Below are 17,718 nucleotides of genomic sequence, written 5' to 3'. Positions count from 1 at the left end.
CCTGCAACCCCAACGAATCAGGGTGGTGGAGTGTAAGGTCCCCTGAAATACAGCTTGTGTGTGAGGGGTCACTGATCAGACAAAAAGAGAAGCAGTAAGAGTAGGACTGAGCAACGAGTTTTTTTCTTCTGGACCATACAATTTTTGATGCTAAATATATGTTCTGGAGCTTTTCAGCCAACTCATATAAGTGTATGAGTATTTTCAACCATTCAGTTGCTAAAAAAAATAAATCACTGTTGCAAGCACATACAACTGAATTAACTTAAGTCCTTTACAACTCATTTACAAAACATTAGATACTGCTTTTCGGGTTCAACTTGTAGCCGGCAGAATGATTTTTAAAGACAAGACTAGGTCCAGATTATGTCATATATACTTTAGTCAAGAATATTAATAACAGACAAAAGCAAAGTATCAAAAAATTAGTAATGGGTAAAATGAAGATTTCCTATGAAAAAGAATTCCCTGTTGTGTATATCCGCTACGGCAGTCTTCGATTACATCAGCATATACAATTACTCCACCTTCAAGTTATGTATGCATGACAGTCATTACTAATTACTTTACTGAACAAGTAATCATTCTGTATTGTTTATCCTTGGTGATCAATAATATCCCAATACTTGACTTTCTGAACAGCAGCCAGAGCTTTACTGAGGAAAGCAATCACTCAAGTTTCAGAAATTACCATCAGTTCTCAAGTGCAAAACATTAGCATATTTTCAAATATCACTGTGATATGAGGAGGAAAAAATTATTTTTGAAGAACAAAGATTAAGATCAGAAGAATCCTCTGTTCTTAGGTGACCGATCCAAGACACCGAGGAGTGACTTTTTCAGAAAACTTGGCATTACTTATTACTTCGTATACTTATTCAGCAGCTGCAATTGATTGTGGCTGCAGCTCTGAGCACTGCACTTCTTCAAAGCAGACTACACCACTTGACTCGGGCCCTAGGCACTGAGGAAATTAAGAGGTGGCATGTCTTCACTAGCAGTGCACCTTACAAAAATAATCTCCTTATTAACCACGTGCCATTTGGGTCAAAAAAAAAAAAAAAAGAAGCAGTTTTAATATGTGCAAGCTGGATTGCATTCAGTGACATAAGGTACTTAACTGGTGAGTAAGCTGCATCATGTTCTAAAAGCCCTGAAGCATACACAACATGCATGAGCTACAAAACACGATGTACTCCCAAGGGCTTTACAATGCCATACAACTAGTCCTCAAACTCCGAGAACTCTGAGTCCCTATCCCTTCTTGTCATTAAATACCCAGCCTTCAACTCCATTCTTCACGTTGCTTTTTGCCTTTTCAGGTCCCCTTGTCTTCTCTTCTGCCTCCTTTGCTGTTTGGTTAACAGATGCGATGGCTGGTGCAGCAGACTGCTCGAATGCTGAGGACTCAACATAGTGCCACCTGAGAACCACTCCAATTTACACCTGGGTAGAGAAAGTTCAGTTCCTTCCTAAGTACCGCTGCCACGTACAAAAGGACTGGGAACCCAGAAAGAGAGATGAAAGAAAACGAAGATACGCTGATAAAAATAAAATACCTAATAGGAGTCTGGAGGCAGCAAAGCTGACGTGCCCTGTACAGCACCAGACTGAAAGAGATGTGGGAATGAGAGCACACCACACAGAACGCTGAGTTTAGATGTGCATGCCTTGGGCCCATGCACCAAGACATGGGACAGCCCAGGAGAGGTCACAGCCTTCAATGACACTCTGGGTATTCTGAAGGAGGATAAAGCGAGCTGAACAGCAACTGCATGATCACCTTGACCACCAGCACAGCCAGTACTCCCTGTGCCAGCACTGAAGTTCAACCAGGAAACAGGAGCTGACGATCCATCGAGAGAACCATGGCTGAATCCCCAAATACAGTGCTTCAAGCAAAGTATTAACCAAAAACCTGTAGAAATATTTCTGATGAGACCTACAAAAAGGTGGTGTTAAAAAATAATCTCCTGGTTCAGTTGTGGGAGGGTGAGGATAATACTTCCTTGGAGAAACTGTGGGAGGCTTGCTTCTGATCATGCAAAGCCTCAGTAGGCAATCCAGTCTCCCTTCCTCTCATCAGATCCCACTCCCCAAAGCTGCAACATCAGCTAGTCTTCCATCCACCTGCAGCCCTGACGGTCCCTGTAAGCCTCTCCAAGTGCAGGAAGTCTGGCCTTTTGCCTTGCGTGCTGTTTGCTCCGTAACAAACTACTACTGCTTAGGCCTGTGATGTTTTCTGAGGTCTGCAAAGACAGCACTTGCAGGCACACAGCTACGTGCAGCGAAATTCAAGAAAGGTCATGGTGGGGAGGAGAAATGGTGAAACATGCTTGCCAATAAGCCATGGATGGTTGGTTGAGTGCTGCAAGTAGAAGAAAGCAAAGGGAAACAGGACAGGTATGTACTGGAGCTATCGCTTTTTTGTATGTCCTCTACAACACAGTAGAAGTCACCACCTGTTGATTATACTTCTCACAGTCTCACTCTAACCACCTAGGATGCTCAGTTGTCACTCCCCATGGCAATGCAGTCACTGATGACAACCCAGACTTGGATGCCCTGAGCAGGGGCAGAGGACTGTGCATACATCTCCAAGAAAACTGGTCCCCTCACTTCTAGTCAGGATAGAAAGTGTGATCCACATTCTCCTAAAGGCAAGAAAGTCACAGCTGGCACTCTCAAGATTTGAGGGACGCTGAGAATGCCACTGGTTAGCACGTCCCAGTGACAGCACAGTCCTGCAGTAAGTTAACCCTGCAGCAAAATCTGCTCCTGTGCCCATTCTGATGCAACACGTGGCGAGATTAGCATGTGCTCCTTTGATAGGATAGACTTTCATGACCTGGAGTTAAAAGGGGTCTAAGGCACCAGTCCCTTCAGCTACACAGCCCTGAGCCATTCGCAAAGCAGATCACTTCGTACAGGGAACGGCAAGGACCATACAGAAAAAACACCATGTCACCGTGTTTAAAAAAAAAAAGAAAGAAAAAAAAGACTATTTTAATCTCGCGCACAATGGGCCAGCATTAGTACTAAGCCTTCACAGCTTCACTTTGAAAAAGGAACATAATTCTTCTAATGCTATTTTGATGCCTATCTTCCTACAGTGCAATGTCCAACAGCAACCCTGGAACCTTGCACAGGTCTCTACTGCTTGATCTAACACTGCGATAGCGATAGGTGTTTAGTACCATGCGTGGAGATGAAATGCACAGCTGGGCAGTGAAATAACAGGCTGCAAAACAAAACCTCTGCTGGCAGGTCTCACGAGTACTTGCTGTCGAAAGGATGATGAGATTTAGGAAAGCTGGATTACACCCAAGCTCCTGGATAAGACTTGATGGTATCAGATGCAGACTTCGGTTCACTTCTCACAGCTATAATCCTTTCTGACCCTTTTTTCTCCCTAACCACTGGTTCTTCATTCCAGTCTGTACTCATTTACTCCATACCACATGTCTTCCCTTTAGTTCCCATTGAAGTTCTGGTGCCCTTATCTCACAAATCATCTTTCTCAGGCAGTTTCAGCCTCTTGCTACTACTGCCCATTATTCCCACCACTCTCAATCTTACTAAGAGCAAGAATAACAAACAGAAAAGACGCTTGTTCTCCCAGTAGATCACACGCACTGTTCTATTTGCTCCTGGTCTCACTTTCCCATCTCGGACTCCTCATCTATTTCAGGATCCCTCAGTCTTGATTGTCCTTTGGACCTGCGCTCCTTGCCAGGAGCTGTCTCTGCTCTTCTCTTCTTTTCTCCACCACACCTTAATCTCCATAAGCTTTCTTCCCAGTCCCACTTTCTTCACCTAAAATTCTTTTTATGACCACTCCACCAACTCTGGTCTCCAAGAACATCCTCTTCAGAGCTACTGAAGTTGACTGTCACAGCTACTATCTGCACCCCAGCAACAGCTAGGATCAGCTTACTCCTATTTCTTCATTTCATTTCTCTCAACCCTTTCTTATGTGATTTGATTCAGACAATTTCCACCTCCATGACAGGGGCACTGAAGATACGTTACCACGTTCTGATGTTTGGACACAGCAGGATCCCAAGCATTTAGGTCTGCCTGCTCAGCACCACAGAATCACAGAATGGCAGAGGTGGGAAGGGACCTCTGGAGGCCACCTGGTCCGACCCTCCTGCTCCAGCAGGGCCCCCCAGCGCAGGGTGCCCAGGACCCCATCCAGGCAGCTTGTGAAGTTCTCCCAGGAGGAGACCCCACAGCCTCTCTGGGCAGCCTGGGCCAGTGCTTTATCAGTCTCAGTAAAGAAGTGGTTTAGTGGTAGATTTGGCAGTGCTAGGTTAAGGGTTGGACTTGATGATCTTAGAAGTCTTTTCCAACATAAATGATTCTTTGATTCTAAGTGCTTGCTGATGTTCACAGGGAGCCTTCTGTGTCTCAGTTTGTGACCATTGCCTTTTATTCTGTCACTGGGCACCACTGAAAAGAGCCTGGCTGCAAGAGCTGGGACTGTTTAGCCTAGAGAAGACAAGGCTCGTGGCAGATCTGATCTATGAATATAAATACCTGAGGAATGAATGCAATGAAAAGAATTCTGCATAGCAAGTATTAAGACAATTTTAGCTTTGTAAACGTTAATATATTAAAAATGACTTCGGTCATTTGCATTTCAGTGAATGAAAGTTAAGTGAATTTTCATTACTGCTGAAAATTGAAGAATTGAACTTAGAGAAAAGGAGGTATAAATGTATAAAATAGCAACAGATACACTGATTTTATGGAAAGCTGCAATTACTTACCACTGGCTTGGCTATATTAGAAAGAAGTGCTTCAAGTGCTTTTGTTTCTTCATCCTTTTCTTAAAAAACAAAATCAAAGCAAACAAAGTGCCCATGAATCATTGTTCAGTGACTTTACATTGAAATAGCTCTTCAAATTCAACAATTGCATATAGATTACAGTATGTATAAAACACAACACCATGCCAGCTTGTATTCAGCTAGGACAACATAAAACCAAAAAAGCTCCCAAAGTTGTTGTTCATTTTAAACTAGTCGTAAATCTTTTCTGTGATTTAACAGAATACAAAAAGCGTGGTTATCTTTTATTAATGTGTAATTTTAAACAAACTACTGCTCTGGAGAAGTTAACCTCTTGGCTGAGATATTTCCTACAGACTTCTCTTGGATGGAGTTACAGCCAAGTTACAGTAGTTTAAAATACCTTACTGCACATCAGCTGGAGGACTACCGGTGGCACTGGTGGCCTCCATCAATTACAGGGTGGCAAACCTTAGCTTAACCTTCAGTTTTATCTCAGGGAAAGGATTTCATGTGCTCTGCTTCAGATGGAGGTACGCCCAAATTTTATAGAGGAATTTCACAGAAAATGTTTTTATGTGGTTTCTCTCGCACAATACAAGAATTTGATCATCTCAGTAGTATTAAGTGCACAGGCTACTCGGTTTTGTAGGTGCAGATGGGCATTTTTAATTCACTTAAAAACTTTCCTTAAACTAAAATGTAAAAGATAGAAATGTGGGTCCCTTCCAACTCGGGATGTTCTATGATTCTATGAAACAAACCCTAAAAAAAAATTAAAAACAAAATAAAACAACAACAACAACAAAAGATTTCTGAGGTAAAATCTATTTACAATTTTATATTTCTAAGATTGTTCATGCCATTAAAACTAAAATGCATTTCTAAATCCTGCTTGTTAGCACAAGTCTAAGTCACAGTACATCATTTTCCAAAAAGCTTTCTAAAATCAAAAAAAAAAAAAGAAAAAAATGGACTTCTCAATTTTTTGTATAAATACTTATAAAGAACTGTTAACATAATTTTTATAATGTATGTAAACAGAACGTTTTGTCACCTGTGTCTTGGTGAAGTCTGCTTATAGATAAATACCAGCTGTCTGAAAGTAAACTGAAGGCAAGACAGACGTCAGAGTGGAACTAGTGACATGTATACATCCAAATTTGGAGCAACAGTTCAATGAATGTTACCAACTGCTGAATTCAGGTTGTATTATAAAGGTGTCCCTTGCTACTAAGCTCTCATGCGGTTTTCATAGTTTTGTTCTCTTAGAGCCATTGTTCCAACACAAGGTGCAGGCTGGTTGCCTTACCTCCATTCCATGTCTATCACCCAACTTCAAGACTGCCAAAGGATGGTACGTACAAATGTTGTGCTCAGCCAGATACTGGACTTGCATATTTTATATATATATATATATATACACACACATACACACGTAAATTGTACATATATATACACACAGACACACGATTTTTGTTAACACTTACCTTCTACTTCTGTGTCTGTCTGAGAATTACTTTTTCCTTTACACACAGACTTGCTTTTGGTAGAACCTGTGCTTATGCCAGCTGTGTCCTGTCCTTTTGAAAGTCCATTAGGTTCACTTGTAGGAGAAGGACATTTCTGAGGAGATGATGGAGGACTATTTAATTTATCCTTCTGAGTTCCATGTCGATCTTTTAATTTTTTTTGTAACCTTTCATATGTTTTACTAGACCTTTCATCTCTAAAGTTGGCTCTTCCATGAGCAGGCAGAGTATCTAAATGAAAGTTAAAAAAAAAAAAAAGAAAAAGAAATAAATTGTGAAGGACAGAATGTAATTAAAAATCTATTTAAAAATGCCATGTGAGTTAAGTGTGTGCTTTTGTGCAAAATTACATCTATATTCCTATTATAAAACTGAACCATCCAGAAAGTGAACTTATATACAGTAATTGGACATTAACAACCTGTTAGAGGAGAAAGTGTAATCTTTCCTTCCCACATCCTTTTTCCACTTACAGAATTATTCTTAAAAGGTTTCTATATTCTTCCTTAAGCTGTAAGGTGCAGAATAAAGTCAACACACTACTTCATTACATGGGAGGAGACCAGCTCTGATGCTGAATGCAAAAAATACAGAAGTTTTACGTTTTGGAACACAACTAGATTTCTATTACTTTAATGGTGTTTCTGCAGAAATCAACAGGAAAAAAAAAAACAACAACAAAAAAAGCACACCAAAAGTAAAGTACAACTGAAAGACACCAGAAGACAGGAGATAGTATGGCTAGGTCTTGTAAGGGCACTAGACCTGTACATGGTAAGCCAAGACATTGCTGCAGCATCACCAAAGGCCCACCTCTACGTCAGAACATCGTTTTGGAAAAAAGTCAGTACTACACTAATGAAAAAAATTAAACTGCAGAGTTTTTCTGTCTAATTCAAACATTTTTATCCATTTCATCTTTATGCTTTAGCACAGTTTAATGACTCAATATTTAAAAATGGTATACCACACCAGCTCTTTCCTCAGTGTATTCCTATCCACATACATAATGAAAGCTCTTCCAAAAACACGTATTTCAAAACTAACATAGAATTTGACTTGAGTTTGAGAATTTGAAATTGCATTACTCAGTGAAGAACAGAATTATCTGTTATTCCTTCTGTGCTAGGAATTTACAGAAAGCAAGATGAAATAAAAACTTCCTTGCAAGAAGGACACAATCAAAAAACTGCAGAGCTTTTCAGTCCCTGACTTTTTAAATCAGTTTAACTCCCAAAACTTTGGCAGACTACTAGTAGAAAAGCTGTATTTAAAATTTTGATTTTCACTACTATTAGGGAGTTAGGAGCTTTTGTTAGAGAACTACCACACTGTAAGCACGTTTTTCATTTTTTCCCCTTAAATTCAGATTCCTCGTATGGGAGCTGTAGGGTTCGACTTCTGAAAGACACAGCTAAAGTCAGTGGTCCACAATTAAATATGAACCCTGAAGCAAGTATCAAACAAACTAATGCGTTCCTAGTCCTCTACTTCCCTAAACTTAAGAGCATATTAAATATGTACTTAAAACAAAAGAAAATGAAAGAATCCCACATTATCACCCATTCTTTTATTATTATTATTATTAGTCTGGTAGTTTAGCAGGTTATCACTGAACTCATATGTAAAGGGATATAATCTAGCAGCAGAAATCTACAAAAGTCTAAAGTTTTATTCCATTAAGAAGTATCCTTTTTACCTTATGCATTTAATTATCATGTTCCAATCTCTTAATTCAGGAAACTAAAAGCAAAAGCCTCCCATCTACTGTCAACTAAGAAGTTAATGAGATTGTAAGTACCCAAAAAGCACCTAATAACGTACTGTTATCAAAGTAATGCAAGTAAGAAACAAGGTTTAACTTAATACAGAAATACTAAGAATTCCAGCAAGAACAAGACACTGGTATATTTTTTATCTGACCACTTTGTACATCATGACTATTTAAGTGCAGTGACTACACGGAGGACGTGTTTAGAAGCTTTTAGTAGTATCACAGAACACAGAGAATCTACCCATCTACAGTGACATGACAGTGCTCTAGTTTCCCTTTCCACAGCTTCTACCTTCTTTCTGTGAGAACTGCAACCTGGTATTGTTCTCTAAAAGTCTTTCGAGGTCAGCACCTGCTTTAAAGCAGAAGTTTATGTAAAGAAAAGCAGGTCTAACAGAAAAGTAAATATTTATCTAACAACCCCACCCCTGTTAGTACAAGCATACACTATGTAACTAAACAGTATTAAAGGCAGATAGCAATAGTACTTCCAAAGACAGCTTCAACTACAGTATTAAGTTTAAGCGGGTAGCACCTGTTGGAATTTATGATTCTATGAATTCAATATGGACATTAGCCTGAACTTGCAGTTTTATGAAAATAGCATACTTTTTTTCATATGCAATATTAAGAACTCCTGTTTCAGGCTTCAAACAGATGGTATCTCAGAACACTGCTCAAGTATGGATTAAAACACTGAATGAGAGTGAAAACCATCAGTTAAATCACCACAAACACTTTCTGCACTGCTTTTGTGGGCAAATGCATAACTGATACACATAAAAAATAATCTGTATATTTAATGGATAACCAAATAGACAAGTCCATTTAATGAAAATAACTTCTGAAACACTAAGCTTCAGCAAAAAGACTGGCATCCTCAAAATATTTTTGTACAGCTCCCATTGAAACCATAGTTGTGCGTGACTCAGCAAGTACACCAGCATCACAGATTCTGGAAACCAGTACAGCATTCCTTTGATGGAACTTGCAATACTTACTGAACTACTTACCCAGATCACCATACATTTGCGAGGTGTGATACTGTGGAATGTACTGCGTCGCTATGTCACCGGCCCCGGTCACTGGTGAGTACATATGACGTGGTGGAGGGGGTATCATGGCTGGAAGAGGAAGGAAGCCAGGCAGTGGGGGATGAGGTGGCCTGTGTATCACTGCGTGACCGCCAGGATGAAATTCTGGAGCCTGGGGAACCACCACAACCCTTCGAACACCGTTATCCTCAATAACCTGTGTAGTGAGAGACCACACGCCAAAAAAGAAAGGCTTAGTAATGAGCAAGAGAACAAATATGTTGGGAGTGACAGTCTGAAAGGTATGTTTCTGTATATACTTAAACAAAACCAGCAATGGCAAAACCCTTAAGTTTGAGAAAAAGGAAAACACAAAAGGGTAGGAAAAAAAAGAGGACAATATAAGGGCTATCTACCTTCCTGTTAAGTGTATCAATTGCAATAAAGTGCTTAATTTCTCAATGTAATGAGGAAAAATACTGTTGCAAAATGTGAGTGCAACATCTTATAAAAAACTAGATATATTTACGCCATTAACCTAAGCTTCTCACCAGGGCTCTGTTTCCACCCTCATTCATACCACTTGCATGCTATACTGCTCCTCAGATTTCTTCTACAGTGTAACAACTAGATGGCTCCCTGGAAGTGATTTGATGGGCAGGTGGACCTCACACCACATAAACAGAGAGAAAAAAGGCATAACAGTGCCTGGTCCTTCCAACATCCCCAACTCAGTCCTCCAATGATAACCCAGGAGGCACCTGTCAGCACCAGCAGCCATTGTCTGCATCAAACTATTGAAGCAAAAAAACTACCAGGATGGTAATCAGCCCTCTCAATACTCCTTTACAACTCAGCATGCTTTAAAATAACTTTTTTTTGTTTGTTTTTCCTCTGTTACAGTATCTTGCAGCCTGAAAGAAGCCACATACTACTGAGAAAACAAGGGCCTTTGTGACAGCCTCTGCCAGACTGAGGCATGCAAAGAGGTTTGCTGTGCACCTAGAGGTGATCTTGGCATGATTTGAGTCAGATTTACTGTAGGATTAATAACCATAGCACCTGGGATGCGGGATGCCAATGAATACATCGTTCTCCACTTCCCAATAAAATGCCCCCAAACAATGCCACAACGAGGGCTGTAATGCAAGTTTCTGGATGTTTATCCAGGAAAGGAGGAGAGCAAGAAAGGAATCTGGAATATCAGGACAATATTCAAAGACAAGGAACAAGGCAACTCTATGACTTAAGTTTTCACTGGTATTTGGAATCAGGTGGAACATGCGCATGTAAACCAGTGAGTCATCTGGGGCAACAGGAACAGATTGGGAGATCAAAGCACTTGGTGCCAAGCTGCTCTGACCTGCGCTGTTAGAGCTTAATGGTGAAATGCTTGGCTAGATTTAGTCCCACATCCTGGTGTGAACACTTCCACTATGTCTGTGACAGAAAGCTGCCTGAAGGATCAAACAGTGGTTTTACCATGTTACCGTTGGGGTTGGTGTGCATCTGGAATGGAATTTCTAGTTTAGTCCCGAAATCATCCTGCTAGCTGAACCAATGCAGGGTAAGTGAGGGTGGTCTAGGAAATAGTTTCAAAACTTCCCTGCTGTAGTAAAAAAGAAAACTATGTAGGCACAGTTACATGCTTCTGGTGTAATGTAGAACAAAGATCTTTACAGATAAGCAATAACATTCAGAAGACAAAAGTATGTACAAAATGGAGCTGATCCCACCTTACTTACGTAAATAGCAAGCTAGAAATCAATGTAAACTACTTAAGTGAACACAGCTTCAAAAAAAAATTATATATATACACACAAACCTACCATGTGACTTTAAAAAAAAGTTTCACTATTTTCAGTATACAGAAATTGTCTCTTACTAGGGAAGAGAAATTTTTCAAAGTTGCATACCTGTGCAGCCATAGCTGGTACCTAAAGGCAGGATATATATTAACAGCAGTAAAGTAAAGGAGAACTGCTGCTGTTCAAGGAAATTCTCCAAATGTAGTTTTCATCACCGAAATCCCTTTGGTTTACACAAGGAAATTGCAATTTATTACAAATTTATTTGCAGATAGTTTATATAGGAAGCACCTTCCTTAAAAACAGGCTACTTAGGTTATCAGCAAACCCAAGAAAACAAATAAATTACAAATAAAGTAACTCAGAAATAGACACACATATAGTTCTGGCATAGGCCTCTCTGGTTGTGTGAATCAACCGAACATCACTGGAAAATTCACTACAGGCACTGAATACAGTCAGCTTGGAGAGGATGAATGAAGATGTCTGTGCTTGCTTGCACCGTTCTAGAATTACAGTTCCAAAAGAAAAGGAAGGGAGAAGTAAATCAACTTATGAATTGCTTTTTATGTATGTGATATAAGAAGAATGTACGTGCTTTATTCTGTAGCTATCCCCGATGTCCAACAGAGGACAGTATGCTGTGTCAATGCCAAGCAGAAGTTGAAGCAAGCGGAGGTATAACAGAACTAAATGAAAATGGACAGACAAAATGAGGATGCTGAAGCTGTTCTTCCAGACTGATGGCTTTAGGCTTTTAACTGCCTTCCAATTTCTCTCAAAATGTATCTGAGTTACTGACTTAAAGATATGCTAAGCCTGAAGAAATCATGGAAGTTACATTGGTGGGACTGCAGTAAGTCCAGGGTAACTCTTAGCAACATCGGCATTTTTTTCCTGTTTGCAAGACCGCTATCAAATCCTCTAGCTTGTAACAGGAACTTCCAACACAAACCACAACAGCTGGTATGTTTTGTCAGCAGTAAATACTTCAGAAGCCTTATAAACTACAGGTTTTCCTGGACTATGACATTCCTACTCAGATGAAAACAGCAGACATGAGCTCACTCCACCTGTACTCTCAGCTGGAGAGAGGTGAGGCACCTTTGGTTCAAAAGTCAGAGAGCTGTGCCAGCACAACACTTGCCTGGACTAACAAGCTATGAAAGGCTAACAAGCCTGCCCCAGCAAAACTCGGTCCTTCAGCCTGCCTGCTGCAGGCTGTCCTCAAAGGGAGGATAAAGTGATTTCATAAAAATGATTCAGATTGTCACAGGTCACACGACTTTCTGAATGCTAAGTGCTTCATCTGCTGAAATGAAGACTCAGGAAACATAGTAAAATTTCACACTTCAATTCAAAAATTCTTTCGGGTCTTTAAAAATGAATTCTAACAGGAATCAAGCCATTTTACTATGATTTAAAGATAAATGGACTCTCACGATTTTTAATTTATTTCTCTTCTGCCTGTTTCAGAACTCAGCTATGAGAGATACATGAGCCAACTTTCAACAGATCAAAGGTAAAACCACGGAGACGCCATGGATCAGCCTGCCTGCCCTAACAGCCTTTTCTGCTACTAGAGGGCAATATTTCGTGCGGTTTAGATCATTTGTGCTACATCTCCTGGACACTGAGGATTTTTTGGTTGCATTCTGTGTTGTATTCTCTTCCAATGTACACAGTGAATCAGACGTAGACTGGTCTCAATAACAGAATATCATGATAAAGATTTACGTTATGGAGAGTGGCATTCACCTGCTCTAGTTTCCAGGTCTGAGCTACTAACCCCCGTGCTCATTCTATAGTTGGGGAAGAGAAACAGACATCATCTAGAAGGCCCTATATCTCAGCATAATAACAAATACAGGTGAGAGGAATTGTCCTTTTAACGTACTTTAAAGGATGTCCAGGTTATCTGGCTCACATTTAATTTTCAGGCATCTAAATTAGGAATCCCTTAGCAGCAACAAAAGCACAGCCCTACTTCAAGATAAGGCATGGAAACGTGTGTTGTATGGTAACTTATCCCCAGCGGACAGCTGATGTTTTTTCATGTTGTTTGCTACGCTTTTTCTAACCGATCTGTTTTACTCCTTATCTGCAGGGAACTTCCTAGACACAAGCTATGTACGTACATAAAATTACATTGATGCCAAGAGAAAATACCTGCTAACCAAGAATTCAGCACAATGAACTATCTGGGTCATGAGCTTTTTTATGTTTAGAGGGCATCTAGTACATTAGGATCCTGAACTAAATAAGGAAGTGTACCTGTTATTGTCATGCAAGTAGTTAATATATAACTAAATGGGCACACATACTGGCTCCCATCACAGAGATGTTATTGGACACGTCCCATTATTTACCTGTTTGATCACAGTGACTCCGGTTTGCCGGATTCATTTACTAAATCAGCTATTTCAGTTCTACTTCTATAATCTGCATGCACACAAATGAAGTAAGAATCAAAGGGACATACCTGTGGGGCATATCCAGGAGGCACATAAATAGTAGGCACTGAACCATTTGGGGACATCATTGGAACCTGAGCAGGACCTAAACGGGTTAAAAAAAGTAGCCTCAAATTATTAAATGGTGCGGTACTGAAAGTTCAAAGAACATACTGAACTGCAAAGTCTCTGTGAAAAATATACAAGATAACATGGATAAACAAAGGCAATGAACTGTACGGATAAAATTATAGCAAAGGGCACTCTTAGAAACATGAGACATTTAAGAAAAACAGAAACAAAGTAAAAAGTAATTCTCCAGTAGCTATTTCTCCCTTCTCTGTCAGCTCATGGAAGAACTTTTGGCAAAACTTCTTTGCACGTGACAAGTCAAAAGAAGTGTCCCAAAATGAAGAGGCAATAGAATAGACTTTACTACAGAAACAAATGAACAAGCAAACAAAAAAATGGAAACAAAATGCTAAAACCAGACAGTATGCAGTTAAGAGTTGCAAATAAAATTATTTACTAAATTGCTGCTCTGTTACCATGGGCTCAACACCTAAAATGGTCTCAGTACCACAGGAATGGTGGCAAACAGGGCACCAACTTAAAATCTCAGGGGAAAGAAAGCCAGTGTTTTACAAGCCAGTGAGTCTACTCCTACAAATGGTAAGAAGTTATGATACCACGATGATCCTTGTACCAAGCAAACCAGAAAGAACAGAATTCACAGTCACTTACATAAATATGATGCAGTGAGGACGTGTTAAGGTGGCATTTGTAGATAGATAAAGCACTGCCTGGAAAATCTGGTACCTTCAAAGAGCACAGGGACACTGTTACATGCTTGGGTTTTCAAAAAACTTTTGACGATCTTTCTCAAAGACCCTTTAAGAAGTAATGTTGCCTTTGGTTTAAAAGGGAAGAGGGCTTCTCATGACTAACAACTAACTGGACCAAGGACAGGAAACAAAGACGAAAAGTAAATGATCAGCTTTCAAAGTGGCTAGAGTGACCAAAGAGTACCACAGGCATGCAAAAATAAATCTGTTCAATGTATTAACATTCCTGGAAAAGGAAATGAATGCCGAGGTGACAAATTCTTGGTATGCACTCAGAGAGCTGCAAAGGATCTCAGAGCACTCAATGACTAGATGATAAAAATGAAGAAGTAACTGTGCTGCTATGTGCAAAGTAACGCACCTGGACAAAACCAACAGAACTATTTATTTACAGCGTTAAGCCACAAATTAGCTGTAAACAGATTATGGAGTTATTACATGTATTTCTAAGGAAAAACCGACTGAGCTGTTCGGTGGGATTCGCAGAAGGAAAGAGAACACAAAATCATCACTCGCAGAACTGAGTACAAGCAGAACACATTACCCCAGGGTCTAAATTTATCCTGGACCTCAGTATCTTGAGCACTAGGTGCAGTGCCTGTCTCCATCCTTAAAAAAAAAAAAAAAAAGAAAAAGACAACAGAACTAAAGAAGAGGCCATCAAGAGACCAGGATTCTTCCACCTGAAGATGGAAGAAAGGTAAAAGAGCAAGCAGCAGAGAAATAGTAAGAGACCTATAAAAATCACAAACTGCCTAAAAATAGGAAGATGGATCATTTACACTTTCTCATGTACAAGAACCAGAGGTACTAAATTAAATCAACAAATAAAAGGTTTAAAGTGGAAAAAGGGATTTCTCAGGAAATGCACAGCTAAGTTTTGTAACTCACTGCTTTAAGAACATTGCAGAAATGAAAGGTTACGTTCCAAAGCTATTCAACAAATTGAAATAAGTAATTCACTAAGAGCTGTAAAAAAATAATTAAAAAAAATGCTTTTGGTTCAGGAGGCTCAAAAGAGGAAAGTTATTTCTGTGCATTCGACCAGTTCTTATGCTCTCTCCTTTTGTATTTGATACTTGTCTCTATCAGAGCCAGGGCATTTGCATAGGCTACAAGAGGGACTGCATACAGATGTCCTTACATCCCCACATTTATCCAAAACAGGAACAATTCCTAGAGTTTAATTGTTAATGAAATAATGAAACAGGATGTAATCTAACTAGGTTTTGTGGCATGATGATGAGATTGGATACAAACGCCCTAGGCTGCATTCTCTAAATTTCCAACTCAGTTTAGACGCTACCAAAAGCATCAACCCAACTCTTAGTGAAGTTTCAACAATACTTCTTCTGAAAGGGTGTTCATAGTTCCACTTTAATGTTTGATACACTGTGTTAAGGTCTGCAAACCAAAAGTACAAAGCAAATGCAAGGTGCGTTTTATCGTACTAGCACATCTCATTCTGATAAGTGTGAACTTGACAGCAAAATAAAGGTAACTATTCCCAAATGCCAAGAGTGGGAGAAAGGAACAAAAAGCATTCTATAAAAAATGAGGCATGTAATCAAACTTGACTCCACGTGCTATAGGGACTCCTTCACAATAGGATAAAAAAGTTTTGAAATGTATTACCTAAAAAGAATCACAGCCTTGTTCTTGATGAAGTGTTAACCCGCAACAGTGGTGAGAAAGAAGAATTTTCAAGATGCGGTCTTAATTGAAAGATTAACTGAACCACGTAAAAAGCAAATAAGAGGTCTACAGTAAGCTTTAAGTTGAGAAGTGAACCTTCTTCAAGTTTTTGCTCAGGTGGAACTCAAAAATGTTTCAGTTAAAGTTTCCCCTGAGTATGAGGTGCTGAAAAAGAAGGACAGTCAAATGAAAAGTGGTCAAACAAGCTAAGAAGTGCTTTAGAGTATTATCTTAAAATAAATTCCAAAAGGTCAACAGCAACAGAAGCATATTTATTACAAGTTGTTCTTCAACCAAATAATGGTTTAAATTAATTCTTAAATAAGAGGATGGATTTTACACAGCTTGTATCTTTTTTCTTGTATAGTGTACTTGTGGCTTTCATAATGAATGCAAGAAACCAAAGCTTTCATTGAACTCACCATTTTCAACTACATAAGTTTCAGGTAAATTAAGAATCAAGCCCACAATTATTTCAACTTCCATAGCAAACTCATCATGCTGGGAGGATGAAGGAACTCTGACATGAATAGCCTGTTTCTTTGTGAGCTGGTAGGTATTTCTGAGCTTTTTTGTTGGTGCTGTTTTAGATTGTTAAATTTAGACAACATTCTTTGGGTGTTTAAAACAAAAAAATAAGGTCCAGGTAAGTGAACTACACTTCTTTCCAAAGAGCACTCATTGAGTGCTTTAACTTTCTGTCTTAACTAATGAAAAAGCAGCTATCTCCAATCCAGTACAGAGGTTGATCCACAAAGCCATTCTCAGTATAGATTCATAATCTAGCAGTCACATGAAGGCAATATATGAACCTAAATGTACATATCAACTTGGAATGGAGTCAAGTTAGCAGTTTGAAAACTTGCATCCTATCTTTAGCATTTTATGGTTCCAGAAAAAATGAAAGTATTTTTAATATTCAAGATTACTTCTGATATATTTCTGATAAGATTTGCAAGTGACTGCAGAATGAGGTTAGATTGAACAGGAATATTTAAGAGAACAGAAAGCACAGGAACAAAAGTTGACAAACTTTATGAAAAATTTTAATGGATACAGGATCTTCGCAGCAAAGTTATTGGTTTCTTGACAGAAAGCACATTACCAGCTGCAAAACTATGAAGGAAAGTACCATGTATTTTAAAGATACAATATTAACACTATATATGGGCAGAAATACATTTTTCCCCCTCCTCCATATGAAAACAAAAAATGTGAAGATCTTGGCTTTAAAGGACTCTCAAGCTCTTAGCTAGTGATTGGACCGAAGCAAGACAAGGCCAGTGTTTTACCATGAGAGGTGGCTGGTTAAAAAGCACCAGTGGAGAACAGCCTCTGGAAGTCCTGCTAGACAAATATCTCCTTTTCTCTACTGCATGTAAAGGGAATTTTCTTCCTCCAAGCCACTATGTTGGAAACGTTGATGCTTTTAAGAGGAGGTCTCAAATCTTCTAACATACTTCAGGTAAACAAATTCTCTTGATATAGAAATGAAAAATAATGATAGTGGGAGGAAAAGAAAAACAACAACAAAAACGCACCACACAGCTGTTTTATACTTTATTCCTGAGAAATGACTTATCAAATACCACAAAGCTTTATTTAACCCAACGTAACCCAAGATGTTTCGGCGTACTTCCACTTCACCTGCCTGAAATTTGCTACCTCACTGCTACGAAAGGTAAAAGCTGTAAATAAGGATCTTTAAACGAGCGTTTTGTGTTAATTAAAAAAAAAACAAAACACACACGCATACAATAAAAACCAAGATCCCTCACAAA

General features: G+C 39.2%; 1 protein-coding gene across 7 annotated transcripts in view; it reads right to left on the bottom strand.

The window, feature by feature from the left end:
* The window catches only part of FNDC3A (fibronectin type III domain containing 3A), a 119,758-nt gene that overhangs the window by 37,728 nt on the left and 64,312 nt on the right, over positions 1 to 17,718 (bottom strand). For all 7 annotated transcript variants that reach the window (XM_040542289.1, XM_040542308.1, XM_040542279.1 and 4 more), the window contains 4 exons: positions 13,427 to 13,503; positions 9,116 to 9,353; positions 6,287 to 6,559; positions 4,776 to 4,834 (listed from right to left, as the gene is read on the bottom strand). In XM_040542289.1, the coding sequence (XP_040398223.1) occupies positions 4,776 to 4,834; positions 6,287 to 6,559; positions 9,116 to 9,353; positions 13,427 to 13,503 (647 nt within the window). The remainder of the gene's footprint in view (positions 1 to 4,775; positions 4,835 to 6,286; positions 6,560 to 9,115; positions 9,354 to 13,426; positions 13,504 to 17,718) is intronic.

The sequence above is a fragment of the Cygnus olor genome, chromosome 1, assembly GCF_009769625.2.
Source record: "Cygnus olor isolate bCygOlo1 chromosome 1, bCygOlo1.pri.v2, whole genome shotgun sequence".
Classification (NCBI taxonomy): domain Eukaryota; kingdom Metazoa; phylum Chordata; class Aves; order Anseriformes; family Anatidae; genus Cygnus; species Cygnus olor.
This window is presented reverse-complemented; position numbering and strand designations above follow the sequence as displayed.